General features: G+C 45.8%; 1 protein-coding gene across 1 annotated transcript in view; it reads right to left on the bottom strand.

The window, feature by feature from the left end:
- Positions 1-7,399: 7,399 nt before the first annotated feature.
- LOC146805534 (lysozyme g-like) overlaps positions 7,400-25,735 on the bottom strand; it is a 250,488-nt gene continuing 232,152 nt past the window's right edge. Inside the window, exon 3 of the mRNA XM_085620522.1 lies at positions 7,400-7,533. Coding sequence (XP_085476648.1) covers positions 7,400-7,533 — 134 coding nt within the window. The remainder of the gene's footprint in view (positions 7,534-25,735) is intronic.

Here is a 25,735-nt window from a genome sequence, read left to right as displayed (position 1 = left end):
CATTGGGGCTCCCCCCACGGTCCTCAATGGAAAGAACTGGCCCTGGGGGATGGGGTCCCTGGGGCCAGAAGTGTCCCGGAGGGGGCCACACGTTGCAGAGAGGTGGTCCGAGGCCTCGCCCCTTTCTACACCACTCTGCAAACGCAGCTTCTGGTGCATTGCTGGTGGGGTGATGAGGTCCTCTTGTGTCCAGAGGACCTCAGGACACAAGTGGACTTCATCCTCCTAGCAGTAGTGCACCAGAAGCTGCGTTTGCAGCGTGGTGTAAAAAGAGGCATGGCCTTGGAAAACCTCTCTGCCACGCAGCTCTGTGATACTTAATGGAGGTACCTGGTAGGCTAGTTGGCCCCCAGGGACCCTCAGGATTCAAGGGGACTTAATCCCCCAATTTACAACATGCCAGGGGGTGTGTTTGCACAGTGGGGCAGGGATGGGGGCAGGGCCTAATATAACAAATTAGCAAACTTGCTGTGTGGGACTTACTGGTGGAAATTAAAAGAGGCAGTTGGCCCCCAAGTTGATGTTGGGGGCTAACTACCCCTCTTGTCACCTCCAGTAAATCCCACACAGTGGGATTGCTAAATGGTGTTTGGGGGCCATGCTCACCTTTCTCCTCCGCTCTGAAAACGAGTCTGCTATGTTATAGATAGAAATTAGCATTTAAAAAACCTTTGAAATTCACTGAAAAAAACATAGGTTTGAGGGACGTTATAGTTAGAAATCAGCATTTAAAAAAACATTGAAATTCACTGAAAAAAACCATAGGCTTCAGGCTCGTTACAGTTAGAAATTAGCATTTAAAAAACCTCAGAAATTCACACAAAAAAACCATAGGTTTCAGGAACGTTATAGTTATTTGGACATCTCACTCGTACAATACCATAGAAATTCCATGTTATAGTTAGTTGAGCTAACTATAACTCGTGCCCCTGCAGTGCACTATTGATGACGTCACATATTACATCATTCATGACATGGTCAGTGACATCACTGATGACATTTCAAATGACAACACTGATGACATCACTGATGACATCACCCATGTAAAAATCTGATGCACCTTCTCACACTCTAATACAACCTTTTATACACCCACTGTAAAATATAGACTTCCATTTTCAAACCCATTGACACACCAATACCAGTTACTACATATGCACTAACTGATTCCTAGGTCTACACACACATCTACTCAATCACTCATACAATCACTCATACATGCAGTCACTCATCAATACAACACTATCATATGCACTCATACACCTATACAAACACTCATACACCACCACTCATCCAGAGTTCCTCACACACCTAGTCAGTCATGCAAAGAATCAATCACACTTCCATTTATTGACCTCTACAGTTATGTACACATGCCACCTAGGCCCCGCCCCCTCCCTTCACCACTGTGTAAACGCGCCCTGTGGCGTGTTTTAAGTTGGGGGATTAAGTCCCCTTGAATCCTGAGGGTCCCTGGGGTCCAACCAGCCCACCAGGTACCTCCTGTAAGCTCCACAGAGCTGTGTTGCAGAGAGGTGTAAAAAGGGGCGTGGCCTCTCAACACCTATCTGCAATGCAGCTCCCTGGTGCATACTGGAGGTACCTGGTGGGCTAGTTGGCCCCCAGGGACCTTCAGTATTCAAGGGGAATTAATTCCCCAACTTACAACGTGCCAGGGGGCGCGTTTGCTGAGTGCTGCCGGGGGGTGGCAGGGTCTAGCCGAGATACGGCTATTTATTTTATTTTATTTTTTAAGAAGGGGGACTGTGTCGCCTCCCTCCTCTTTCCTTTTTTGGGCCCTGGGGACCCCATCCCCCAGGACCTTGCACCTTTTTAAAATATATATATATATATAAATGGGAAGGGGGCCACGTGGCCCCCCTACCGAGGCCAATTTCGGCCCTGGGGACCCCATCCCTCGCGGCATGGCCATCATTTTTTAATTATTTTTAAATCTAGGAGGGGGCTGCGTTACCCCCATCCTGAGGCCTCTATTATTAGCCCTGGGGACACCATCCCCCGGGGCTGTGCCTCTTTTATTTATTTATTTTCAATGGAGGGTGCTGCGTGGCCCCCCTCCTCAGGCCAAATATGGCCCCGGGGACCCCATCCTCCGGGGCCTGGCCTCTCATTTTATTTAATTATTCACAGTGGAGGGGGGCTGCTTGGCCCCCTCCTGGGCCACTTCTGGCCCCAGGGACCCCAGGGACCCCCTCCCCCGGGGGAACCATGGGGGGAGTTCTAATGCCCCTACGGTCCCTGCCAGCTCCACGCGTCCTGCGGAAGCCAGTATTGCTTTTCCGCACAGGGAGCTGCTGACATGCAGCTCCCCTTGTAAAAAAACAATATGGTTTGGATTTTGAAAACGAGAGTGAGGCTCCCGCCCTGCCATAGCAAACAGCAGTGTCCCGGGGGTGGGCACCCCAGGACACTGCAGGAGCCGGCCCTGGCTGGTGGCGGTCCCCAGGGCATTCACAGGCACAGCCTCAGGAAGGTGGGGCTTAGGGGTCCATCATGGACCCCCAAATTTGAATATTAGTGCCCCGGGGAGGTGGAGGTCCCCATGGCATGTGGGGGGGCTTGAGCCCCCCCCACACAGGTATAGTTTTTTTAAAAAAAGCCCCAGGGGTGGCAGTCCCCAGGGCAGCGGGGGGCCATGCACCCCCGCAAAATAAACAATAAAAGCCCCTGGGGTGGCGGTCCCCTGGGCTTGGGGGGCCTTGGAGGCCCCCCACCCATTAAAAAAGAAGCCCCGGGGATGGCAGTCCCTGGGGCTGCAGGGGGGCCATGAGCCCCCCGCAAATATTTAATAAAAGCCCCGGGGGTGGCGGTCCCCGGGGTTGCGGGGGCCTACCTGGTCCCCCGCAATTTCAATTTTGCATGACACCAAGCTTTTTTTTTTTTTTGACTGAAATTCGCGCTGGGTGCGCGAATCTCAACAATTTTTATTTAAAAAAAAATGCTTTTTTGGTTCCTGGGGGTCCTTGTGGGACCCCTGAGCAGGCCTCGGGGGTCAGGGTGTTTCTACCCTGCTCCCTTTTGTTATTTTTCACCTTTTGTTTTTCTGTTTTCTTGAGGCACAAGATGGCTGCCAACACTTCCTGGTTTGGAGTGTTGACAGCCAATTAGAATAAAGCTCGTGGTCGGGAGGGTTAGCGGATCCTCCATGCCTCTATATATCGAAACTTTTAATTTTTAATTCTCTCAGTAACTACTAAACGGATTTACACCATTTAAAGAAAAGGGCACTCTCTGAACTAAGCACTACCTTTTTGCCAAATTTGGTGTAATTCCGTTCAGCAGTTCGAGCTGTAGCCGTGTCTAAAGTTTCCTATGGGAAATGCATTTTTCGATCTCTACTTTTTAAATTTCTACTGAACAGATTTACACCATTTAACAAAAAGGTCTCTTTCTGAACCAAGGGCTACCTTTTTGCCAAATTTGGTATAATTCCGTTCAGCAGTTCGGGCTGTAGTTGTGCCTAGAGTTTCCTATGGGAAATAACATGGAGAAAACACGTTTTGGGACCCCCCTTTTTTCTCGGCCCCCACGTACCGATCACCCTGAAACTTTCATGATAGGAGCTGACCGGAGTGCCCCGCGAGTTTTGAAAATTTCGCCAAGATTTGTCAACTGGCACTTAGGAAGGTGTTCAGTGCTTTATTTCATTAAAAACATAACACAAACACAACTCGCCGCCTTTTGTTCCCTCCTGGAACTTGCTCACCAGCAGCATTTGTATACTTTAACTATATAAATTAGGACAGACGCAGGAGTGTGATCTATGTGATGGAGTCTAAACATCGTGTCTGTCAGTGCACACAGCTCAGAGCATTCAGATAAATGTTCGACCCATGTTGGTTGTGTGCAGTGGACATGCAACAGATTTGATGTGCCATTGAGTATAACACATCAGAACAGCAAGGAAGGTATAGAGACCACTCACCACCAAAACAGAGGGGGATCAGTAGGCCGGGTGATAGCATGGTTGTTCCCAGCTAGTTCAGCAGTGTTGGATGCCAGTCGATTCAAGTCAAAATGCTGGAAACTGCTTACCTTGGGCACCCAAAAAAGGCGATAAATTCTGAACATATTAGAAGGCTAGCAATACCTTTCGCAGCCCGCATCTTTTATCTTGATCACCTGGTAGTCCAATCAAATGATTGTTCTTGTACCCTCCCAGGGACAGCTCTGCTGTTACTGGTAATAATCGTTGGGTTGGAGTTTTAAAACCTTTGAGCATCAGCTTGGAGACCGAAGGCTTCAGCAGCAAATGTCACAGCTGGGCCTGCATGTCTGCAGTAATGGCTCCTCCGCTAAGGCAGAGGAGCGTCGCCCCGCAGGAAAAATAAAAGAATTTTAGCACCATGTTATTATCATTTTATTTTCCCCTAGTGGCTCTGTAGGTGCAGGGAAGGGCTGGGCTGCCCACAGAGCAGGGAAGGAGCAGTGAGCATTTTCTAAGTGCGACTTGGGCCGGCCGAACCGTCATGTGCACTTATGATGTTCTCCACGGGGCTGTATTTCACAAACTGGGTGAAGAACATGCACATCCTCCCAGCCCCTGTCTGAGCGCCGAACTATGTCACTCAGACCAATCACAATGCTGCTGTCATGCGGATGACAGCAGAATATTGATTGCCTGGGGAAGTCTGGGTGCTTCTTGGTTCCTGTGCTGTGGGCAAAAGGACATAGGAGAGGCGGCTGCCAGGAAGGTAAGGTAAATTTTCTTTATTTCTTTTTTGAATCCCCTCCATTCAGGTCCATCACTACGCACCGTAGCAGGCGCTACTGCATGTCTGGGCTACATGACACAAGTTCTTAGCATGTAAGGCAGTTTACTTTTGTCTTCTCATCTTTTTTTTCCAGTCACTGCCGGCATCAAGCGGCTTGTTTTTTTCCCATAGTGAAAACTCCTTTCAGCCTCTTTGGTGTCTGTAAAGACCCTTTTAGGTGTGGTAGTTTTGTACTAGTTGCAAGTGCACAGCGATCAACCTACCCTTGGTCATGAGATTGACATTCAGCCAGTCACATGTTTTCTGCCTGAAGGGCAGTGTATTTGTTGGCTAAAAGTTCAAGATTGGCTGAAAGTCACTTTCTTTTCATTGGACAAGTAGACAATGACCTAAGGAACATACGGGTAATAATAAGAGCATTAAGAGGGCAGAGGGTATGTTAAACAATAGGAAGAAGGCAAGACTTAGTGCACATTTGCACATGGGACACTCAGACGTAGCAGGTTTTTAGAGACATAGGCCTGTCTTGTGCCTGATACTGCCACAAAGCCAATGCCCTTTAGGAGGGATAGGCCTGGTGTGTGAAAGTCAGAAGCACTGATTACCATCAATGTAGAGCATTCCTTTCTAGTCAACTTTCCTAACTGCAATGGTAACACTACTGAAGTTCAATAAGGGCCCAAACATAGATTTTTCCTTTGATCAGTCTTCTATTGGGCCTTGTTTGAAGGCTGGGAGTCTAGGAGAGGGCCTCTAAAGACTTTCTGGTTTAAGTGTGAAGGAAAATGTGGGTGACTCGGGAGATATAGGACTGTTCATTGACAAATGAGTGGAATCTGAGGGCATCTAATGGTGGGTATTTGCAGGTAAGCTGATAGTCTCTGAGATCTGCCTTGGGAAATTTAAAGACTGACTCGGGATGAGGGTTTCTTTTCTATTAACGTCTTGTCAGTGATCAAAGGCTGAAAGTCTCTGAGAGTTAGCTAATAGTGTTAAATGATCAGCTTGACTGTCTGAAGGCCGGCTGAGTGCCTTTTAGGATGTTAAAAGTGTCTCTCAGGTCTTAATACAGGATAGAGTACTGAGGGAGATCTTGTTCTCTGGGAACTCTGCATGCTGGCTCAGATTGTCCAAGGGTGTGTTGGGGCCATCTAACCTCTAGCCAAGGGTGTCTGTGAGCCAGTTCTAATGCCCAGCTGAGAGTGTTTGAGCATCTGCAGGGTATTCCTGGAAGAAGAGTGATAAAAGGGAATGAGAGGGAGAGCTGTTATGAGGATTAGTTTTACAGCTTTTAGATTCCCAGATTTTCTCGAGAAAATGTCAGTTATGAATAAATGCATCTTGGCTTTATACAGATGACTGTTGATAATACAGGCCTTTTGCTGGCATCTTTGAATATGCAACTTTCTATTAAAGATGTGCAGTATGTGTGCATGATCGGCCATTGCAGGTTATGTACATAGGACACATTTGCAATTGCCTAGTCACTCAACATATAATGAAAAGTGCTGATCCTGTCCATTAATAGTATAGAAAACAAGCTCTCTAAGAAATGTTGGCAATTTAAAATATATATTGAACTGAAATGTGCTTTTCACTTTCTTGTTCTTTTCCTCCGTCACTTACTTTGTCTTTCTTTCTCTCGCTGTCAGTCAGACACACACTCTCTTACTTCATGCTGCAAACAGATCAGGGACAATCCAATGTGGTAGATGAGCTATTTTGGAGTGCAAGAATTTGTCACCACAATTGATGAATAGTGCCCTGATATCCCACATATCCAACAGCACCAAAACATTTCATATAATGCCCCTTCTACCTGGCAAATGCTAGCCAAACCCCTGTGGGGTCTGTGAGGGTATTGTATATGAACGATTTATGAATGACTTTCATGTAGAGTTTAATAGGGGCAGTATGATTAATACGAAATTATTTCATTTTTTTGTATTGTCTTTTTAAGTAAACCTGATGTATTAGATGTATTTAAGTTACTCCAGTTTCTCTCAGTACAACGATTGGAAGTGTTGTGAACCATGCATTTTTCAATTAAAAGGTATGCATGAATATGAAACAGACGAATGTATTGTTGAATGTCAAAAGAGCTGAACAAATGTCACTTTCCAAATTTGTAAAGGAACCGTGTCAGTTGTGGCTCACCGGTGGGGGTAAACCATTGTGTAAAAGTCTTTCTAAGTGTGCTTTTTTATCTTCTGATAATCTTTTTCACATTGATCCTTTGTGGGTAACCAGTTCCAGGGCACGATTGACAGATTATGTATTTCAATAAATCGCCTGAATCACTGCAAACATTTCTGTTCAAAAAGTGTTTGTTAAAAAGAAATCTTGAGATTAGATTGCGGAGTGATAATTCCACGCATGTCGCAGGATGTTACCTTTTTCTGTAGCCATTATTTTAAAATAACTTTCCAACACTGCTGAAACATACAGAGATAGCATTGAATCCATTTGTCCACAACGTCAATAATGCAGATAGAATGTTTATTAGTGGAGAAAGTTAATAATTAAGGATTACATTGTCAAGTATTTTATTAATCATAATAATGACTATTAGGTGGAATTCTGAAAAAATATTTTTCAAAACAGTTTCATCTAAAATTTTCATACTGTATAGATTTGAAAAGGAAGGTGATCCACGTAATTATTTAATATCCATGTTGTTTGAAATATTGAGCGCGAGCCACTACATCATTGGAAAAGTCACGGTGAACAGAATAATAGTCCACTCCTTTGTCAAGTCTGACGTTTCCAGGGCCAACATTAAATGCAGCAATTCCACCTATAATTAAAAGTAAATGAAACACACAGAAATAAACGTAATTAATTTTCTGCAAGTTTGTTTAACAAACACAATTTTTTTTTATTAATTAAATAATGCACCTGTTATAGAGTGCAGGCTACTCTATTTCTTATCTGGGTCACACAGGTGGAGAGGGCCCATTCCTCCAATGTTGCTGAGATATTATTGTCTAGCCACAGTTTATGGAGAAACATCTTGTACCTTCTCCTGATCTAATTGTTTTGCTCAGAAGAAAGGGGCATGAAACATGTACTGCTTGGCCATGGTGGCTTCCTGAGTGCGAGTGGGCATGCCACTGTCATAACGTTCTTAAAGAACCCATTGCTGATCCCACACTATAATGAAAACGACTACTCAGCATCATGGGGGAATCGCTCATGCCGGGATTCCCACTCAAAAGGGCAGCAGCGCCGCGCTGCGAAGCCCACGCTCTCCCCTCCATTTAGGGGCCAGTAAGTTCAAATAAAAGCGCTCACAGGGTGCTCAAAATGCAGCAAAGGTCCTGGGTCTTGGAGGATGCCAAGAAAAGCCCAAGGGTCCCAGCAAAAAGGTCTTCAGAGATCAAGGGGACAATGCAGGGCCCAGGGAAGCAAGCCCTCATGGCAGCCCCTCCTGGGCCCCAGCAGCAGCATGCCCCGGCAAGGTCAGGTATAGCACAGCAGCACAAGAACAAGAACTACCTCATGGGGTCACAGCCCCTACATTTCTACTCCTTTCTCCTTTGTCTGTAATTCAGGATTGGGGAACCAGATGCAACTGGTTCAGGGGGGATTTGGAGCACTTTGTTTTGCAAACTCCTCTTCCCCTTTGTCAGGTGGGGGCTAGGTGATCAGACACACCACAGGGGGCAGAGCCAGCATTTTGCAGGCTGGCCACAGGCCTATTCAGTGACAGGGGATTACTCCTCCCACTTCTCCCAGCCTAGATGTCCCATTCAGCCTAGTGCTGACTCACTCTGCCCCTCCTGGAGCCACACACACCTTCCAGCCCCTGTCACTCACAAGCCAGACATGCAATTCACATCAGGCAGGCAGACACATAGCACACAGAATTGCCAAGTTCTAAAAAGTGGCATTTCTCCCATAGTCATAATAAATCTGCGCACACCATTGCGCAGCATTTATTCTCACAATTTCATACATACCAAATGTATCCTCGCTGCTCCTCCCATTCAGGAATAACCACTGACACACACTGATCAGGGAATCCCCAATGCATTCCTATGGGAAGGCAGGCCAACCTTACCAAATGCATACAGAGAGCACACGCACTTTACACTGGGACACAGTGCTAAAGTGCCCAGAGGCCTAAAACCACCAACACCATGTCAGAGCTAAGGCAAAACGTTTTAGGGGTGAACCTGCCAAAAAGGGCCATGTCCAACTGGGGGTCACTAGGGTGAGACACCCCTGACTCCACTTCTTGAGACCCACCAGCAATACTCACATTGTCCTGCCCTTCTGACCCATCAGGATTCTGGTGGTCATTCTGCAGGAGCAGCTGAAAGTGCTGCTTTATGTTAGGGTTGCAACTGGTCTTTATTCATTGGATGCAGGCTGGATCCTAAGTTCCTGGAACTTAAGGCCACTGCATCTAGAGGGTGGGGCCACACTGGATCCACCAATTGAAGACATGATAACTAGATGTAGTGTGGTGTTGCACCTACCTACCCTAGTGAAAACTAAACTTCCAAAGATTAGAGAAAGGGTTGTGCTAGACCCTTAACTACCAATCCAAAAAGTTCAGTAGAACTTACTAAATCGCAAAAGTATTATATGCGCCTAGCTAGTGATGTATTTTCATGTAACCCACCTAGATTAAATGGTAAAACAGCTCAGGCTTTAATCACACCGCTGCCACCAATGTAGGAGGCTGGCTTAGTATATGGTGCACACTTATCTAAGTGATGCACCTTGAACTAATCCAGACAAACCTTATGGTGATTTTAGTGGTCTTTGATAACCATAGAAAGCTCTCAAAGTGGTAGCTGTGGAGAACAGCCTTCAGGCTTCTCTTGAAGGAGCATAAAGCAGCTTGTTTTAGCAGTTTAATCAATAGTGTGGGTTAAATCATAAAGAACCACGCAGTGTTTATATAAAAATACTTTGATTTATTACACAACACTTACTAACACATTGGTATATCTCCTACCCAGAGATATCAACACAATACACCAAAATAATCATGTGATTAGCAGAAAACACAGTGCTCTCCAAGGGGAGACCAAACCATATACTAAAAAACTAGAATGCGAGCTGCAACGGGGGATGGGATTTGGACCAGCAGACCCAGTAATGCCAGGGACACAAGGAACTACCCGAAATAAGTACCCAAAAACTACACGGAGGCTGTGTGCAGAGTGAAAACAGAGCCACGTGCTTAATGGATGTCAATGGGGAAGTCGCAGTTGCAGTTTTGCAGATAAAGGACCCTTCCCAGAGGACCCAGAAGAATTCAGTTGGAGGACAGAAGGTTAGAGAGCCACCCCACATGTGGATGCTCCGGGAACCAGATTACTCACACTAGGGAAGCCAGGGGCATAGGGGTGAAGAGAAGTCAAAAACCTCCGTAGACAACAATGGAAGACTTGGAAGAAAAGGCCTCTGGAGACGAAGGTGAAGCAGTCAGGTGGAATCCAAGGGTGAATTCTGGAATTGAAGAACCTGTAAACAGAGTGGACAGAGTCTATGCCACTCAGAGGTGACCAGGAGGCACAGAGCTGTGCACAAGCTGTCCCATGTTAGATGTCTGTGACTAGGTAGTCGGTGTCTGGCTTGGGCACCTACAATCCTTGGTGGCCACAACTGGCGTGTAGAATGAAGAAGGAGCAAGTTTGGGACCAGCAAGGTCCAAGGGACTCACCAACAGAAGGAGAGTCAGAGCAGGCCCAAGCAAGCAGGGGACCCCACTGAAGCAGTAGAAGACCCTCTGGCAAACCCACAGGCCAAGTTCTCAGGAGTCGCAAGAGGACCTCGAGCAGCTCACTAAGGAGGAAGGTCCACGGTGCAGAGGATGTGGTGAGGACATTAATCTCGGAAGGAATAGATGCTGGAGGCTGGAGATTCTTGTAGCCCACAGATCTCTGGAGTGCCGAGCCAGCAAGTCTTGGCAATGGCAAGTTGATTTGTGCACAGGGGTGCAGTCCCAGCGGTTACAATGAGGGACACTGGCTTCAAAATTGCAGAGAGGGCAGGTCAGGCCTTGAGGGAGTTGCAGAACCACAACCTGTTTTGCTGAGCCTCAGAAAGTCTGTAGGACGGCAGTATCAGCAGATCTGTTAGCTTTGTTGCAGTGGTTGCAAATGTAGGGGAGCGACTCCTTCATGCTAGGGAGATTTCTTTGGTTGTCCTTGATGGCTAAAGGTCTGTTGAAGAACCTGAATGAAGAACAGACACAAACGATGAAGAAGATTAGAAGAACATCGAGACCAGGAGCAGCAGGAGTCTTTCTTTGTGCAGTCTCGATTCCAGTCGAAGTTCAACGAAGTCAAAGTGTCCAGCATGAAAGGAGGGCACAAAATGTACCCTTTAAAGCAGTCTGGTGGTGCAGGCAAGTACCCCCACCCCAGCCCCACACACTAAGACCTGTTTAGGAGGTGGTCACACCTTCCTGTGACAGGAAGAACAAGTTACTTACCTTCGGTAACGCTTTTTCTGGTGGATACAGTATCTGCCTGTGGATTCCTCACCTTGTGAATATCCCCTGCGCCAGCAACGTTCGGAAACTTTTGTAGCAGTCCACGCCGATGGGGTCGAAGACGACGTCACAGAGACACGGCTCCGCTCGCGACTCCGCTGACGTCACCGGCTCCATAAGAAGACCTCGTCGGCGTGATGACGTCAGTTCCACCCCTTTTTTCCGTGCCTTCGAGGCACACGGACGGACCGACAGTAATATATACACAGTATACACAGTACATGCTATGCAAAACAACACTCACAGTGTGGAGAATAAATAGCAAGGCACAAGAAATAACATAATGCCTTTGACAGTAACAAAACACATTTGAAATACCATCAATAGAAATACCGGTATAGAAGGATGGACAACGGGAAGGCGGGTGCGTCAGTGAGGAATCCACAGGCAGATACTGTATCCACCAGAAAAAGCGTTACCGAAGGTAAGTAACTTGTTCTTCTGATGGATACATCTGCCAGTGGATTCCTCACCTTGTGAATAGATTCCACAGCAGTCCCCACTCCCGGAGGAGGGTGTCCACCCTTCTATACCAGAAAATCCTGAAGGACGGAACAAGCAAAGTGTCCGTCCCTCCTCACCTCGGTGTCTAAACAATAATGCTTTGCGAAACTGTGGAGGGAGGCCCAAGTTGCCGCCCTACAAATGTCCTCCACCGGAACACCCCTAGCTAAGGCAGATGTGGAAGACTTAGCCCTGGCAGAATGAGCCCTCAAACCCTCCGGAGGCTCCTTACCAGCTAGGGAGTAGCATATTTTGATGCACAGTACAATCCATCTGGAAAGGGTGCGCTTGTGCACCGCACGACCCTTCCTGCAGCCAGCAAAGCCCACAAAGAGCTGGTCATCAATCCTGTAGTCTTTTGTCCTGTCCAGGTAGAAACTCACCGCCCTCTTAGGGTCCAAGCGGTGAAGTCTCTCCTCCTCCTTGGAAGGGTGAGGGGGAGGATAAAAGGAAGGAAGGGTAACGGACTGCCCCAGATGGAAGGGAGTTACCACCTTAGGCAAAAACGCAGCCCTGGTCCTGAGTACCATTCGTTCAGCATGCACGGTCAAGAATGGGGGTTTTGAACTTAGAGCTTGAAGCTCACTTACTCTCCTTGCCGAGGTGATTGCAATGAGGAATACCGTCTTAAAGGACAACAGCCTCAAGGGACACTTGTGTAAGGGCTCGAAGGGAGAACCCATAAGATAAGTTAACACAAGGTTCAAGTCCCATTGAGGCATAACAAAAGGAGATGGAGGAAACTTGTTTGTAAGGCCCTTTATAAAATGAAGAACAATAGGTGATTTGAATAATGACGGCTGATCCGGCAAACAAAGGAAAACCAACAAAGCCGACAAATATCCTTTCACAGTAGCCACAGCAAAGCCTTGCTGAGCCAGAGAAAGAGCAAACTGTAGGATGTTAGACAGACGAGCCTTCAAGGGATCAATCGACCTCTCTCCACACCAAAGCACAAATTTAGACCACCTATATGAGTATATAGATTTGGTGGAGTGTCGCCTGGCTGATAAAATAACATCCACCACATCTGGTGGGAGAGAGAAAGAATTCAGGTTGCCCCGTTCAATCTCCAGGCATGAAGGTGTAAGGTCTGGAGGTGGGGGTGTAGAACCTGCCCCTCCGACTGCGAGAGGAGGTCTGCCCTCAGCGGGAGACGGAGCGGAGGGCACGAGGAGAGGTGGAGAAGATCTGTGTACCACACCCTTCTTGGCCAATCTGGGCCGACCAATATGACTTGGGCCCGGTCTTGGCAAATCTTCCTCAGAACCCGAGGAATCAAGGGTATGGGAGGAAACGCGTAAAGGAGTCGTGAACCCCAACTCAACTGAAATGCGTCCCCCAACGCTCCCTGCATCGGATACTGGAGACTGCAGAAAGACGGGCAGTGAGCATTCTCTTGAGTGGCGAATAGGTCCACCCGAGGAGTCCCCCACGTCCGAAAGACGTAACGAACTACCTCTGGATGAAGCCTCCACTCGTGGTCGGCGGAGAACTGCCGACTGAGACTGTCTGCATGAACGTTCAGCACCCCGGCCAGATGATTTGCTATCAGACAAATCTGATGGTCCTGAGCTCAGGACCATAGATGCAGGGCCTCTCTGCAGAGACAAAGAGACCCCACTCCTCCCTGTTTGTTTATATACCACATCGCGGTCGTGTTGTCCGTCAGAACTTGAATCGACTGACCGCGAAGGGAAGGGAGGAAGGCCTTGAGCGCCAAACGAATCGCCCGCAATTCCAGAAGGTTGATGTGAAGCAACCTTTCCTCTAGAGACCAAAGACCCTTGATCTCCAGATCCCCCAGATGAGCACCCCACCCTAAGGTGGATGCATCCGTTATCACTGTGGCCACTGATGGAGGAAGATGAAAGGGCTTTCCTTGAGACAGATTGCCCTCCATGCTCCACCAAGATAGATCCGCTGCAGCTTCTCTGGAGATCCTCACAGACTCCCTGAGATCTCCTTTGTGCTGATACCACTGCTTGCGGAGGCACCACTGGAGCGCCCTCATGTGCCAGCATGCATGGTTGACCAACAGGATGCAGGAGGCGAACAGACCGAGCAGGCGAAGGACCTTCAGAACTGGAACGACCGCTCCGTTGTAAAATAAAGGAATCATTTCCTGCATGTCGAGAATCCTTTGAGGAGGAGGGAATGCTCGACACACAGTAGTGTCCAGTACCGCACCTATGAACAGGTTGCGCTGAGAGGGCACCAGGTGAGATTTGGGCACATTGATCGAAAAACCCAATTTGTACAACAGCCGAGTTGTATCCTGCAGATGACGCAGCACCTTCTCCGACGACTCCGCCTTGATCAGCCAGTCGTCTAAATAAGGGAAAACTGAAATCCCCGACCTTCTGAGATGGGTTGCTACCACCGCCATCACCTTTGTGAAGACTCGAGGTGCCGAAGTAAGACCAAACGGGAGGACCGCAAACTGATAATGTTGCGACCCTACCGTAAACCGGAGGTACTTCCTGTGCGACTTCAGGATGGGGATGTGGAAATACGCATCCTGCAAGTCGAGCGACACCATCCAATCCTCCTGATTCAGCGCCTGAAGAACCTGCGCAAGAGTGAGCATCTTGAACTTCTCCTGTTTCAGGTAAAAGTTCAGGATTCTGAGGTCCAATATCGGACGCAATCTGCCGTCCTTTTACGGAATCAGAAAATACCGGGAGTAGCATCCCTGACCCCTCTCCTGCTCTGGAACCACCTCTATCGCACCTTTCTGAAACAACTTCAGGACTTCCTCCTGCAGGAGAAGACGGTGGTCCTCCGAGCAAGCCCCTTGGCAAGGAGGGTAATTTGGAGGGAATTCCCGAAAGGGAAGGGCGTACCCATTTTCTACAAGATCCAGAACCCAGAGATCTGTAGTCACAGACTCCCAATCTTGTAGAAAATGGGTAAGCCGGCCCCCCACAGGACCAGCATGATCCGGAATGTCGAATCTAGGGCTGCTTTGCGGAGGTGGTAGGGGCTGAGGAAGAGGAAGAGGAGGAGGAGAGTTGACAGCCATGTGAACGACCCCTAAATCTTCCTCTGTATCCCTTGGACAAAGAGCCTTGCTGTTGTTGCTGCTGCTGTTGCTGGACTGGTCTATAAGAGCGAAAAGTCGCCCTTCCAAAGCCTCTATACCTTTTGAAAGTTCCTCTCAGCTGGGATTGAAGGCCCAATGACCTAGCCGTAGCCTTACTCTCCTTGAAGCGTTTGAGAGCAGCATCTGCCTTCTTCCCGAACAAACCAGACCCATCAAAAGGCAAGTCTAATAAAGCTGACTGCACATCAGAGGAGAATTCAGAAGACTTTAGCCACGCACCCCTCCTGGTGGTGACCGAAGACCCCATGACTCTGGCAACTGAGTCAGCTGTGTCCAGACCACTTTGGATAACTTGGCGAGCAGCCGCCTGGGCATCAGTCAGTACTTCATTGAAGCCGGCCCTATCCTCTTCTGACAGCTTTGGTGCCAACTTCTTTGCCGAGTCCATAAGCGCATGTATATAGCGCCCCAACAAACACATTGCATTTGATGACTTTAGAGCCATACTGGCCAATGAAAAGACCTTTTTGGCCGATTGGTCCACCTTCTTGGCCTCCCTGTCTCCTGGAACCTGAGGAAATGCCCCTTCTGATCGCCCCGAACAAGCCGCCTGAATTACCAAGCTTTCAGGCGAAGGGTGCGAAGTTAAAAATTCAGGATCCCCTGGAGCCACTCTATATCTCCTTGCGACTGCCCTGGAGACTGCAGGAGCTGAAAAAGGTTTGCGCCATACCTCTAGCACAGGTTCCATAATAGCTTCGTTAAAGGGTAACAAAGGCTCTGAGACCGCAGTAGGTGAATGCAACACCTCAGTAAGAATGTTAGACTTAAACTCCGTTGTTGGTAATTGGAGATCCAACAAGTCTGCAGCTTTTCTAATCACTGCATGATACGGTGCTGCTTCTTTAGAGGGCTCATCCGATGGTGGAGTGATCTCCCACTCTGGAGACAATTCCAGTCCACTTGCCTCCTTTAACTCTTCAAACACATCATCAGATTCAACTAACTCTCCCTCTTCAGCCTCTTCCAACAGAAAGCGTCTTTCATCCACCACTCTCTGTGCTTCCCTTCTTGAACGAATCTGAACCTGCGGCGTCGGCGGCGCCGTGATCGAATCCGACGGCGCCGGCAGCGGCGTCGAACGCGGATCAGCTGGAGCAGCCGGCGTCGAACGAAGTCGAGTCGGCGTCGGTGAAGAGGGAAGCGGCGTCGATGTTCTCGGCACCGGTAGCTGCCAAGACGGCGTCGCTGGAAAGAATGGCATGAACGGAGCTTGAGGGTAGACCTGCCGCACTCCCAAATTGAAAGCCATCGGACCCATCGGACCCATAGGTGCACCAGGGGTATACATGGCCCTTGAAAACACCCCATACATAGCATTTAGGTAATGCATAGGGTCCTGACCTGGACCAGGAAAAGCAGGATACTGGTCAGGTAACACCGGACTCGGGCTTGCCGGCGCCGACGGTGGAACAAGTGGCGTCACAGTCTCACCCGGAGCCTGACGATCCTCATCCGGGACCGGAGTCGGAGACAGAGCCGGAGAACTTGCTGGAGCTGGAGATGGAACCGGCGTCGGGGATGACACCGGCACCGGAGATTCAGCCGGAGCCGGCGAAGTCACCGGAGAAGAAGGAGCTGGAGGTGAAGTCGGGACCGGAGAAGGAGGCACTGACTCTCTCCGACGTCGAGTAGGCGACTTCGACTTCGGAGCCGAACCTTTATCAGAGTGATGATGCGAAGAATGCCTCCTCTTCTTCTTATGCTTCTTACTCTTTGAAGCATGCCCCGAAGTCGACTTGGACGCCGACCTCGGCCTCGACCTCGACCTGGATCCAGACCTCCTTCTTCCTCTTTTTTCCTTCTTCTTCATTCTGGCGATGAAGAGCTTCGCCTCTCTTTCTTTAAGCGCCTTCGAGCTCATTTTACGACAGCTTGAGCAACCTTCCACATCGTGGTCTGAAGACAAACACCAAACACAATCGTCGTGCGGGTCGGTGATAGACATGTGCTTGCCACATTCTCGACAAGGCTTGAAACCAGACTTCCTCGTCGACATTTTCAAAGAAGAACAGAGAAATTCCAGAAAATACACAAAGTAACAAGTCAAGCTACTAGTAACGATTACCGAAATCCGTTGGCGTCGTCAGCGCGGAAAAAAGGGAACTGACATCATCACGCCGACGAGGTCTTCTTATGGAGCCGGTGACGTCAGCGGAGTCGCGAGTGGAGCCGTGTCTCTGTGACGTCGTCTTCGACCCCATCGGCGTGGACTGCTACAAAAGTTTCCGAAGGTTGCTGGCGCAGGGGATATTCACAAGGTGAGGAATCCACTGGCAGATGTATCCATCAGAAACCTATTTTTCTGCCTTCCCTTGCTTGAGCTTGGCTCAGTAGCTGAAGGGCAGAATAGTGTCTGTGGTCGGCAGCAGCACTAGCTTGGTGGCAGACCCTGAAAGGCTGTGACCGGGAGTACAGGGAAGTACCCAAGAGAGCCCCCCATTACATGAGATCATACTTTCAACACTGGAATCAGTGTTGGGGTATGATTCCTACCTTTTTTATGCCAAACATGACCGGGTTCAGTGCAGCCGGTATATAGTTAGACATCTCGTAATGACTGATGACCACTATATGCATTAAAATGGATGAACTCACTTACAAAGTCTAGAGAATCAACTCGGGTTTGTAAGGGTGACCTGCTCATGCAGGGGTACCCTCACACTTAGAAACAAGCCCCCAGCCCTCAGGACTGAAGAGCGTGCCATGGGGTGACTTATAGGTTTTAAGTGCAGTGAACTCAGATATAAGGAAACTTAGATCTGTCATGAGGGGTGTAAGCACCACTCACACAGGCTGCAATGTCAGGCCTGTAGTCACAGTTTTAGTGGACTCCCATGAGTGGCACAGTACATGCTGCAGCCCATGGGAGACCGCTGGTGTACCTATGCCCTGAGTACCTTAGTACCATATACTGGGGACTTATAAGGGTGCACCAGTAGCCAATTGTGGATGTACAAATGTACTTACCATGGTCAATTTTTTGAGAAAGCACAGTGACTGGTGTCCTGATTAGCAGGATCCCAGTCAGACTAGGTCAAGAACACACTGACACTTGGCAAAAAGTGGTGGTAACCATGCTAGAAGTATCCTATCTTCCTACAAACTCCCACTGTTTGCTGCCCTTTATGCCCTCCTGTGAATACAATTGTAAGCCGGATGCGACATAGTTGACACGCTTTAATGGCTTTTGAAATATTTTTTTTTTAAATTTAAAACGAGTTCCCCACAGTGATTCAAATACCATTGATCTAGGTGAGAGAACATAAACCTTTTGTTCTTTAATATGATTTTTTCCTGGAATAAAAGCCAGGTTCCTATGCAGAGGGAGAGGATATTTAGCTATCTATTGTGTTTTAAAGTTTTGTATATAATATCCTTTGCCTCTCTCCAAATAGAAAAATATTATGGTTCAGTCAAACAGTCTTAATCAAGCCTCAGTTGTGAGTTTAGGCCTGGAATGAGTGTGTTATGGGTTACATCCAAGCAGTAGAGTATTTTATTGCAGGTCTTTAAAGGGAGAAAAAGGGACAGGAAAAGAAAGGCTGCAGGTATTTGGCTTATTGTGAGAGAGTGCTTCAAAGATTAATATTGAGCATATACGGTTGATAGCTCAGCACAGAGTGCTTCAACACTTCAAGCTCTGAGCACATTTGAAAACTGTCAGGTAAATACAGAACACTGCATTGTATTCAAGTGCAGGCAGGATTTGGATAGTTTGTGACTAGTCACCCATGGACAACCTAACCCGAGTTCTTTCATCAGACTGATGGGGTCCCTGACCCTTATTGAACGAATCACTTCACAGCATATTCCTGGTAATTTGCCTTTTTAGAAAAGGGTGTGATTGAGAAGCGTTGCATTCAATGCTTTCTTTACAAGCTAGCAACTTGTTTATTCAGTGCCGAAAAAATCACCAGGCACATGGACATCACATGCCAGTACACACGAACGACACAAAATGAGTGGTAATACACTTCTTCAAGCTCCACACTCTACTGAATTAAAGTAAGAGCAATCAAATGTGTCTGCAGCTCTTTCTTTGATGTTTAGGTTAGAGCTCTAGGATGCAGTGGTTTCCGGTGTAAGGGTAAAATATTACCTGTTACTTGTTAACTGAAGGGATAGTGCAGATTACTGGAATGCAAGAATCTTCATTTTGCGATTCAACTTTCGGGGAGTAGAAAGGACAAGCATTTAAGTCTTACTCTTGCAGGGCTTTGTAGATTAGGTAACCAAACTACAGCACACGATATGAAGTAAATAGAAGGTACAATTTAAGCAAAATCTATTAGAAAAAGAAAAGGAATTAGCTTTTTTCACATCAAGCTATTGATAAAGTTTTTTTTAATATCAAATGTGTTGAATTACTATGACTAGGGGTTGAAATTTGTTTATTAGACATTAAAACCCATAAGCATTATTAAAATATACAATTAACATCATGAATATATTCATGAAAAAGAGAAGGGAAGGAAAAGACAATCAATAACCAGACACCTCAAGACAACATCTAAAACTCAGGTCTCTTTACCCATATAGCCCTCGTTATTACGGGGCCAGAGCCCCTACTACTTGAAAAAATACTATTACTAAAATGTCTGAGGTAATGGAAGAAAAGTCATACATCATTTCAACTTAATAAAATCACAGGAACAGGAGGTGACATTATATGACATACGATCCCAGAAAGTGAAGTCACTTGACCTTAACCCAGTTGCTACCAAGATAATTGAATTGCTGACATTCCATTTTAACTGCATGACATAACAACCTGACACACACAAATGTCTGTGTTAGATACCACATATATTACGATGCCACCATAATCTTTGGAAGTGGTGGTGCGAAGTAATTGTCTTGATTTGTGACAAACAAGTGACGCGAGTTAGCCAGACCTCATCTAGAAGGGCTTAAGGGGGTTCTTCTCCAAGAACATTTAAAAAAGTAATGGGTCATATGGTGCATTTAAATCACAATTTTCACGCACATTTGCTAAAATGCCCGCAGCTCTGAAAAGGCTCTCATGAAATATTCAAGTCCTTTCACAGTTTGCAGAGCTAATGAAACCTGATGCTGCTCAGGAGTGTCCACATTTTTTTTCAAAATCTGCTCTGATTATCACTATATAACAAAAATGATCTCCACTGTGCCAAGGCCAATGTTTTGTCATGGACTCCCCTTATATCCCATGGATGCCTTTATGTCAAATATCATATTCACTATGCCAGTGCCAGAACTTTGCCACTGGTACCCCATATGCCAAGGCATTCATCTCTATGCCAGCACTAGTATTTTGCCATAGGTGCCCATTATGCCAAGAATTACTATTAGTATTCCACTACCAGTATTTTTTGACAGGTGCCTTTCCAGCTACGAATCACCTGCAGTATACTAGTGCCAGTATTTTGCAATGCATGACTCTCTAAACCAAGTCTGACTTCACGTATGCTATGGCCAACCGTATAATTCTCAAGCATAATACTATATTCTTACTAATGCTCATTTATGTTAACTCACTGATACTCATTCTATCTCCTTCTCATTTATTTGCACTCACTTGCACTCATTTGTTCTCATTCTCTTGTATTCACTTTTTCTTGCTTATTCTCACTCACTCATTCTTACTCGGATGCACTCATGCTTTCTCATTCACCTCACTCTCACTCTCAATCCATTATTCCCAAGCACTCTCATTTATTCTAAGTCTGACTCACTCTTTCTCCGTAATTCATTCAAACTAGTTCACTCACATTCACTCTTACTGTCACTCACTCACACTTTCCCACCTACTCACAACCCCTTGCACTCACTGATAACCTTATTCTCACTCACAATTACACTCCTTCTGACTCACTCTCTAATACTCCCTCATACTCATTCTTAATCTTTCATTCTCATTCTTCCGCTCACATTCACTTACTGTCACTCTTACTCTAACTCACTCTGACTCACTCATACTCCTTTACTGAGACTCATTCTCACTCAATACCTGTTACTGACTCTGACCCACTCACTTTCACCTACACATACATGATCACACATACAGAGATGCATGTTCACACATATATGCAGTCTCACACAAACTCCCATCCCCAAACATTCACACAACAAACATTCAAAAACATTGCTCTTCTTACCTACTCTGCAAGCAAATGCTAGTTCCAGCTTCTGGTGCTCCATCTTTTATCACATTAAGGGGCCAATTCCGATCTCGCTTGGAAGGACTCTGAACGCGATTCGGCCAGAAAAAGTATGAGCCGTACGTGTCTTTTCCTACCAACTTGTACAGCTGTATGAGCGGGCAAGTACGATACGAGAAACGTGAAATCACCAATGGAATCGTTTCTGGGTCCAAACCGCTCTGTACGTCGCGTCCATAAGCAAATCGTGCCGTGCAATGGAGGTGATATCCGACCGAGCCAATGCTATGTACGAGTCGGACAGCCTGATTGAGTTGGAGCCTCCGACAAGTAAATGATCCTGGAAGCAGAATTTGGGGGTCCGCGCCGGACCCCCTTCACCCGTAATCTTACGAGTCGATCATAGGGGGGGGACCCAAGAGTCCCCCCTACACATGCATGTATGGTGCAGGTAGCACAGACGCATCCCCACTACAGGGGGCACCCTTGTGTGCAACATACCTTTCTCGTCAAGGGGAGCCTATGTATGTGTCGTACAACAGGCTCCCATTGACTTCAATGGGGCTCCGAGCAACCCGTGTCCGTCAGCGCTTGTTCGTATTGTACTCGGTGCTCAGAGCCCTGGAGCATGAGTCGGTCGGAAAGCCCTCCGGATCCAAGTCGGACGGAGCCTTCTCCCAGCGAGATCGGAATCGGCTCCTAATAGTGAATAATGACTTATTATTCACTTTTAATGTAACTAAAAAAGGGTGGTAGACAAATGCTGAGCACCTAACAACCAAAAGAACAAGCTGTCCCTGTATTCTTGCACTGATTTGGCAACCTCTGAGGCTAGAGGTTGCAAAGGCAGGACCAGGGTTTGGAAGGGGCAAGCAAGGGGTCTCAAGTGCCACGCCTGTGGAGCCCTAAATTATTTCCATGGCTATTTGTAGAGAGACATTATGTTTATTCACGTTTAGTTTAACTATAGCTAATGCAGTCCTGAATATCAAAATGAGTTAATGTTAGTTGCTATCTCTGCTTTGGTACATGTGAACACTTTATTTCTAGGCAAGCTGGAGTTCTATGTATTGAATGTTCTTTTTTCTTCTTTCCTATGTGAAGAAATGTTTTATTTTCTTTGTGATTATCGTGGATTGTTGTTTTAATGAATATCACATTCAAGAGACACATGCAGTGTGCAGACTAGTCCTTGTATCTTATCCTGTTATGGATAGTGTAAGTTTGAACATCGCAGACAGAAGCTTCCATTGTGAGAAAACTTGAGAACATATTGAGAATTTAATTGTTTCATTTTGCTCTAACCTGATTGAGAATTGTTCTTGAGAACTGCATGTAGTTGTGTAAAATGTTAAAGTTTATGGGGTTTTAGCACAGGTGAGAGCAGAGCAGAGTAAGAGATTGTTATTGTTCTCTTTCGGAGAGATGGATAACAGTTCCCTTGTCCTGCCTCATGAGACAATCAAATGGTGGGTTGTCCTCTGCTTTGTCAAATGTGATCACATTTGATTGCTAATTAATAGAACCGTGTGCATCCTGATTATCAATTGCTGTTAACCTGATTTTGCCTTCCGTAAACCATTAAGTTTTAATAAACCTTCATGGTTTGATACTAAAATATTCTCAGATTTTCTGTGGAGCCTAATATGGTTTATATAATGTTGAATATATTTGTTTATTGACCAGGCTCAGATCTGGAGCACTAACATCCTACGGGGATTAATACCGTTCCCGGTGTATCCAGAGAAGAGCTTTATGGTTCTCAAATTTGCTAACATTCTGAAAGTATCCTAAAATGCATCATTCAGTAATGTTATGGCAAACAAAGATATCTTTTGGACACTCACCTCTCTTAATTCTATCTGCTGGCATTGCAGTAAAGAGAAAATCATTATTGTAAAGAGAAAATAAAAAATCTGAAGCTTGCATGATAGATGTGTGTGCAGAGGCTGTCGGGGTTCAGTTTTGTAAAATATTAGGTATTCTGATGTGTGAGGAGCTTGGTCTAATTTAAGATAGGTGCAATGTTGATATGACTGGCAGTACTTCACGACCCTCGGTACCAGATACAGCCTACAGATACACTTGTTAATACAACCAGAATAGTTGTGTCGGTTCAGGGTGTTGGTGTTGCGAGGAGGTCTTAAGGCACACATAGAAGACAAATAAAAGAACTCAGACAACAGCACATGTTAGTTCAAAATATTTTTTCAGCAATCTAATTTGGTGTGTAGTTTATTTCCAACAGGGCTGGCAGATGTGATCAATTTTTTTATTGTACAACTTCTGTATTTAGTCAGGTATATCAGGGTGACCTCAACAATTAGAATACTGATAGATCCTGATGGGATGCAAAACCACTGCAAGAATCAATGCAATGGCCATGAGATCAAAAATGTGACTTGGGCAGTGGTTTAGTCGAGAGGCTTCATGAGCTGCAAAAGATAAAGCCCTGATACCGAAGGTCCACTGACCTTCAATCTGGGGTTATCTTTTTTTAAGGTGATTACAGCTGCAATGGGGATCAAAGATATAATAAGTACTGAGAAACATGAGCCTTCACACTGGAGTCGTGCTGCCCAAGGAGGATTGAAGGTCATGTCTCCAGGCTTGGTAGTTTCCATCCATCCATACTGCGTATGACTGCACACTGGGTTGCTCATCTTCAGCTCTGACCTCCATGGAAGCAAGACAAATGTTCTGCATTTGGGCTAAAATTTCTTTTTTGTGCAGGTGCACAGAGCCTTTGCAAGTAAATGTGAACTTGTTATGCAAATAGCAGCCATAGCTGCATGGCAATTGACACAATCAGATGCTTTTGCTGAGTTTTGGCTTCTTGGTAGAATTAAGAGCACAGGATGTGGGGGATGCAACCCAACTGCAATCAGAGGTGTTAATCAGGCGAACCTACACTGTTTTACACAGGGAGAGCCATTATGCATTCTCCTCACTGGTGTAGAGATGCAAAGGCCTGTACTTCACATTTTTAATCCTCTGGCACCACCCATTAGAAGATGATTCAAGGAAAAAACGAACGGTCCAGAGATCCTGGTTCTGGATAGAATTCCCTAAGATGCTAGAGGAACTTCGCTCAAGGCTCTGGACCTTTCCAGCCTCATATTAACAAGTAAGAGTGAGGGTGTGAGCATATGTTCCTATTTTCCAAAAGGACTGTTCTGTTCAGTAGGGTAATTCCTTATTTTGACACAACACAGTAATCCAGGTTGGTTTGAGTGAAAATAGATATTTTTAATTTTTTATTTACATTCACCACATGATTCGATCCATTTCACTCTTTTTTGACTTTTTGACTTTTCACACAAGGAGTTTTTTTGCAAAAGAGAACCGCCGACACGTGTTTTGCCCTATATGACAAGTTAAGCCAGGGCTTTCTCAAGGCTGTGAGTAAAAAAAAATTTGGGTCAATACTGAGAAGTACCAGAACAAGGGGCTCCCAAAGAGAAGGACACCAACAAAGTGTTGGAGTGAAGGATATATAAAAAATTGAATTTAAAATATTTTTTATTGAATTCATATCTACAATATCTAAAAGAAACTGAAAAGAGTTTGTGTGGACAAAACATATGTGAAAAGAGTGTAAAAGGACAGCTCAGGGGTCATTTATACATGCATTAACTTTATGAGAGAAAGGAAAACTAAAGTGTAGGTGCTGGCACAGACGTATTAGCAACATTATGAGTGTCAACGGGGCGTATGGTGTCAAAGGTCTAAAAAGTATTAATGGTAATGCAGTTGTATACGCCCTATTCAATTAATCTCATTGATGGTTTGATCGGCAAGAGTTCTTAACATGAAGTAATAAACAAGTTCATGCAAGGTCAAGGCATGCTTTATACAAATGTTGCCTAAATCAGGTGATGACTATACAGTACCTAATCATTCTATTTAAACGTCATAAGGCAGACGAATATTAAGTACATTTCCAAATTTCCTTGAAACAACATATTAGAAACATCCAATTCTGAAAAACAAATGCTTTTTTACATAAGGTTCAGGGTCATCAGCTACAATTTATCGCGAATACATTGCCAATGCCAAATAATTTTTAGTAATCCATATACCGCAGAGCACATTTGTGATCAATATAACAAATTGTAAGATAACATTACATTTTATTTAACGAAAATAATATTAGTACAGCTATGTATCCATGCGTTACTCTAAAAACAGACTTAACATGCAGCGAGAGAGTGTAGAAAAAAATATCAAGATGGACTAACGAGTGAGTATGTGTTTTGGGTTGCGCAAGAGGTATTTAGATACATTGTCCGGGCTGCAAAGTCTTGTAAATCCCATTAGGTTTAATGTTAGTAAGGTTTTAAACAATTGTGTACAAAAATGTTAACACAGTCGCCACATATTTGACAGGCAAACATTGTCAAGTGGTAGACTAATGATTACGCAGATCAGTACATTATTTTGAACAGCGCTGGTTTTTGTGCAGGTCAGTTATCAGAACTGCGGGTTTACAGTAAACAGATAAAACGTATGTCGCTTTCCTTGATAGAAATAATAACCACATTCTTAAGTTGTAAAAATCATGACATTAATGCGGAGGGTACAGGAGCCATTTTCGCACTATGCGCATGAAGTAACTATGAGCAGAGCCTTTTATAAATGATCGCATGGCAAAACTAGAGATGAAAGGCAGAAGAAAAAAGAGAGAAAACAGGGGAGAAGCGATCACTTACTAGGAAAGTTCAAGAGAGGT

This window comes from Triturus cristatus, chromosome 8 (genome assembly GCF_964204655.1).
Source record: "Triturus cristatus chromosome 8, aTriCri1.1, whole genome shotgun sequence".
Classification (NCBI taxonomy): domain Eukaryota; kingdom Metazoa; phylum Chordata; class Amphibia; order Caudata; family Salamandridae; genus Triturus; species Triturus cristatus.
Note: the sequence above shows the minus strand (reverse complement) of the source record. Positions and strands in the feature narration are given on the sequence as shown.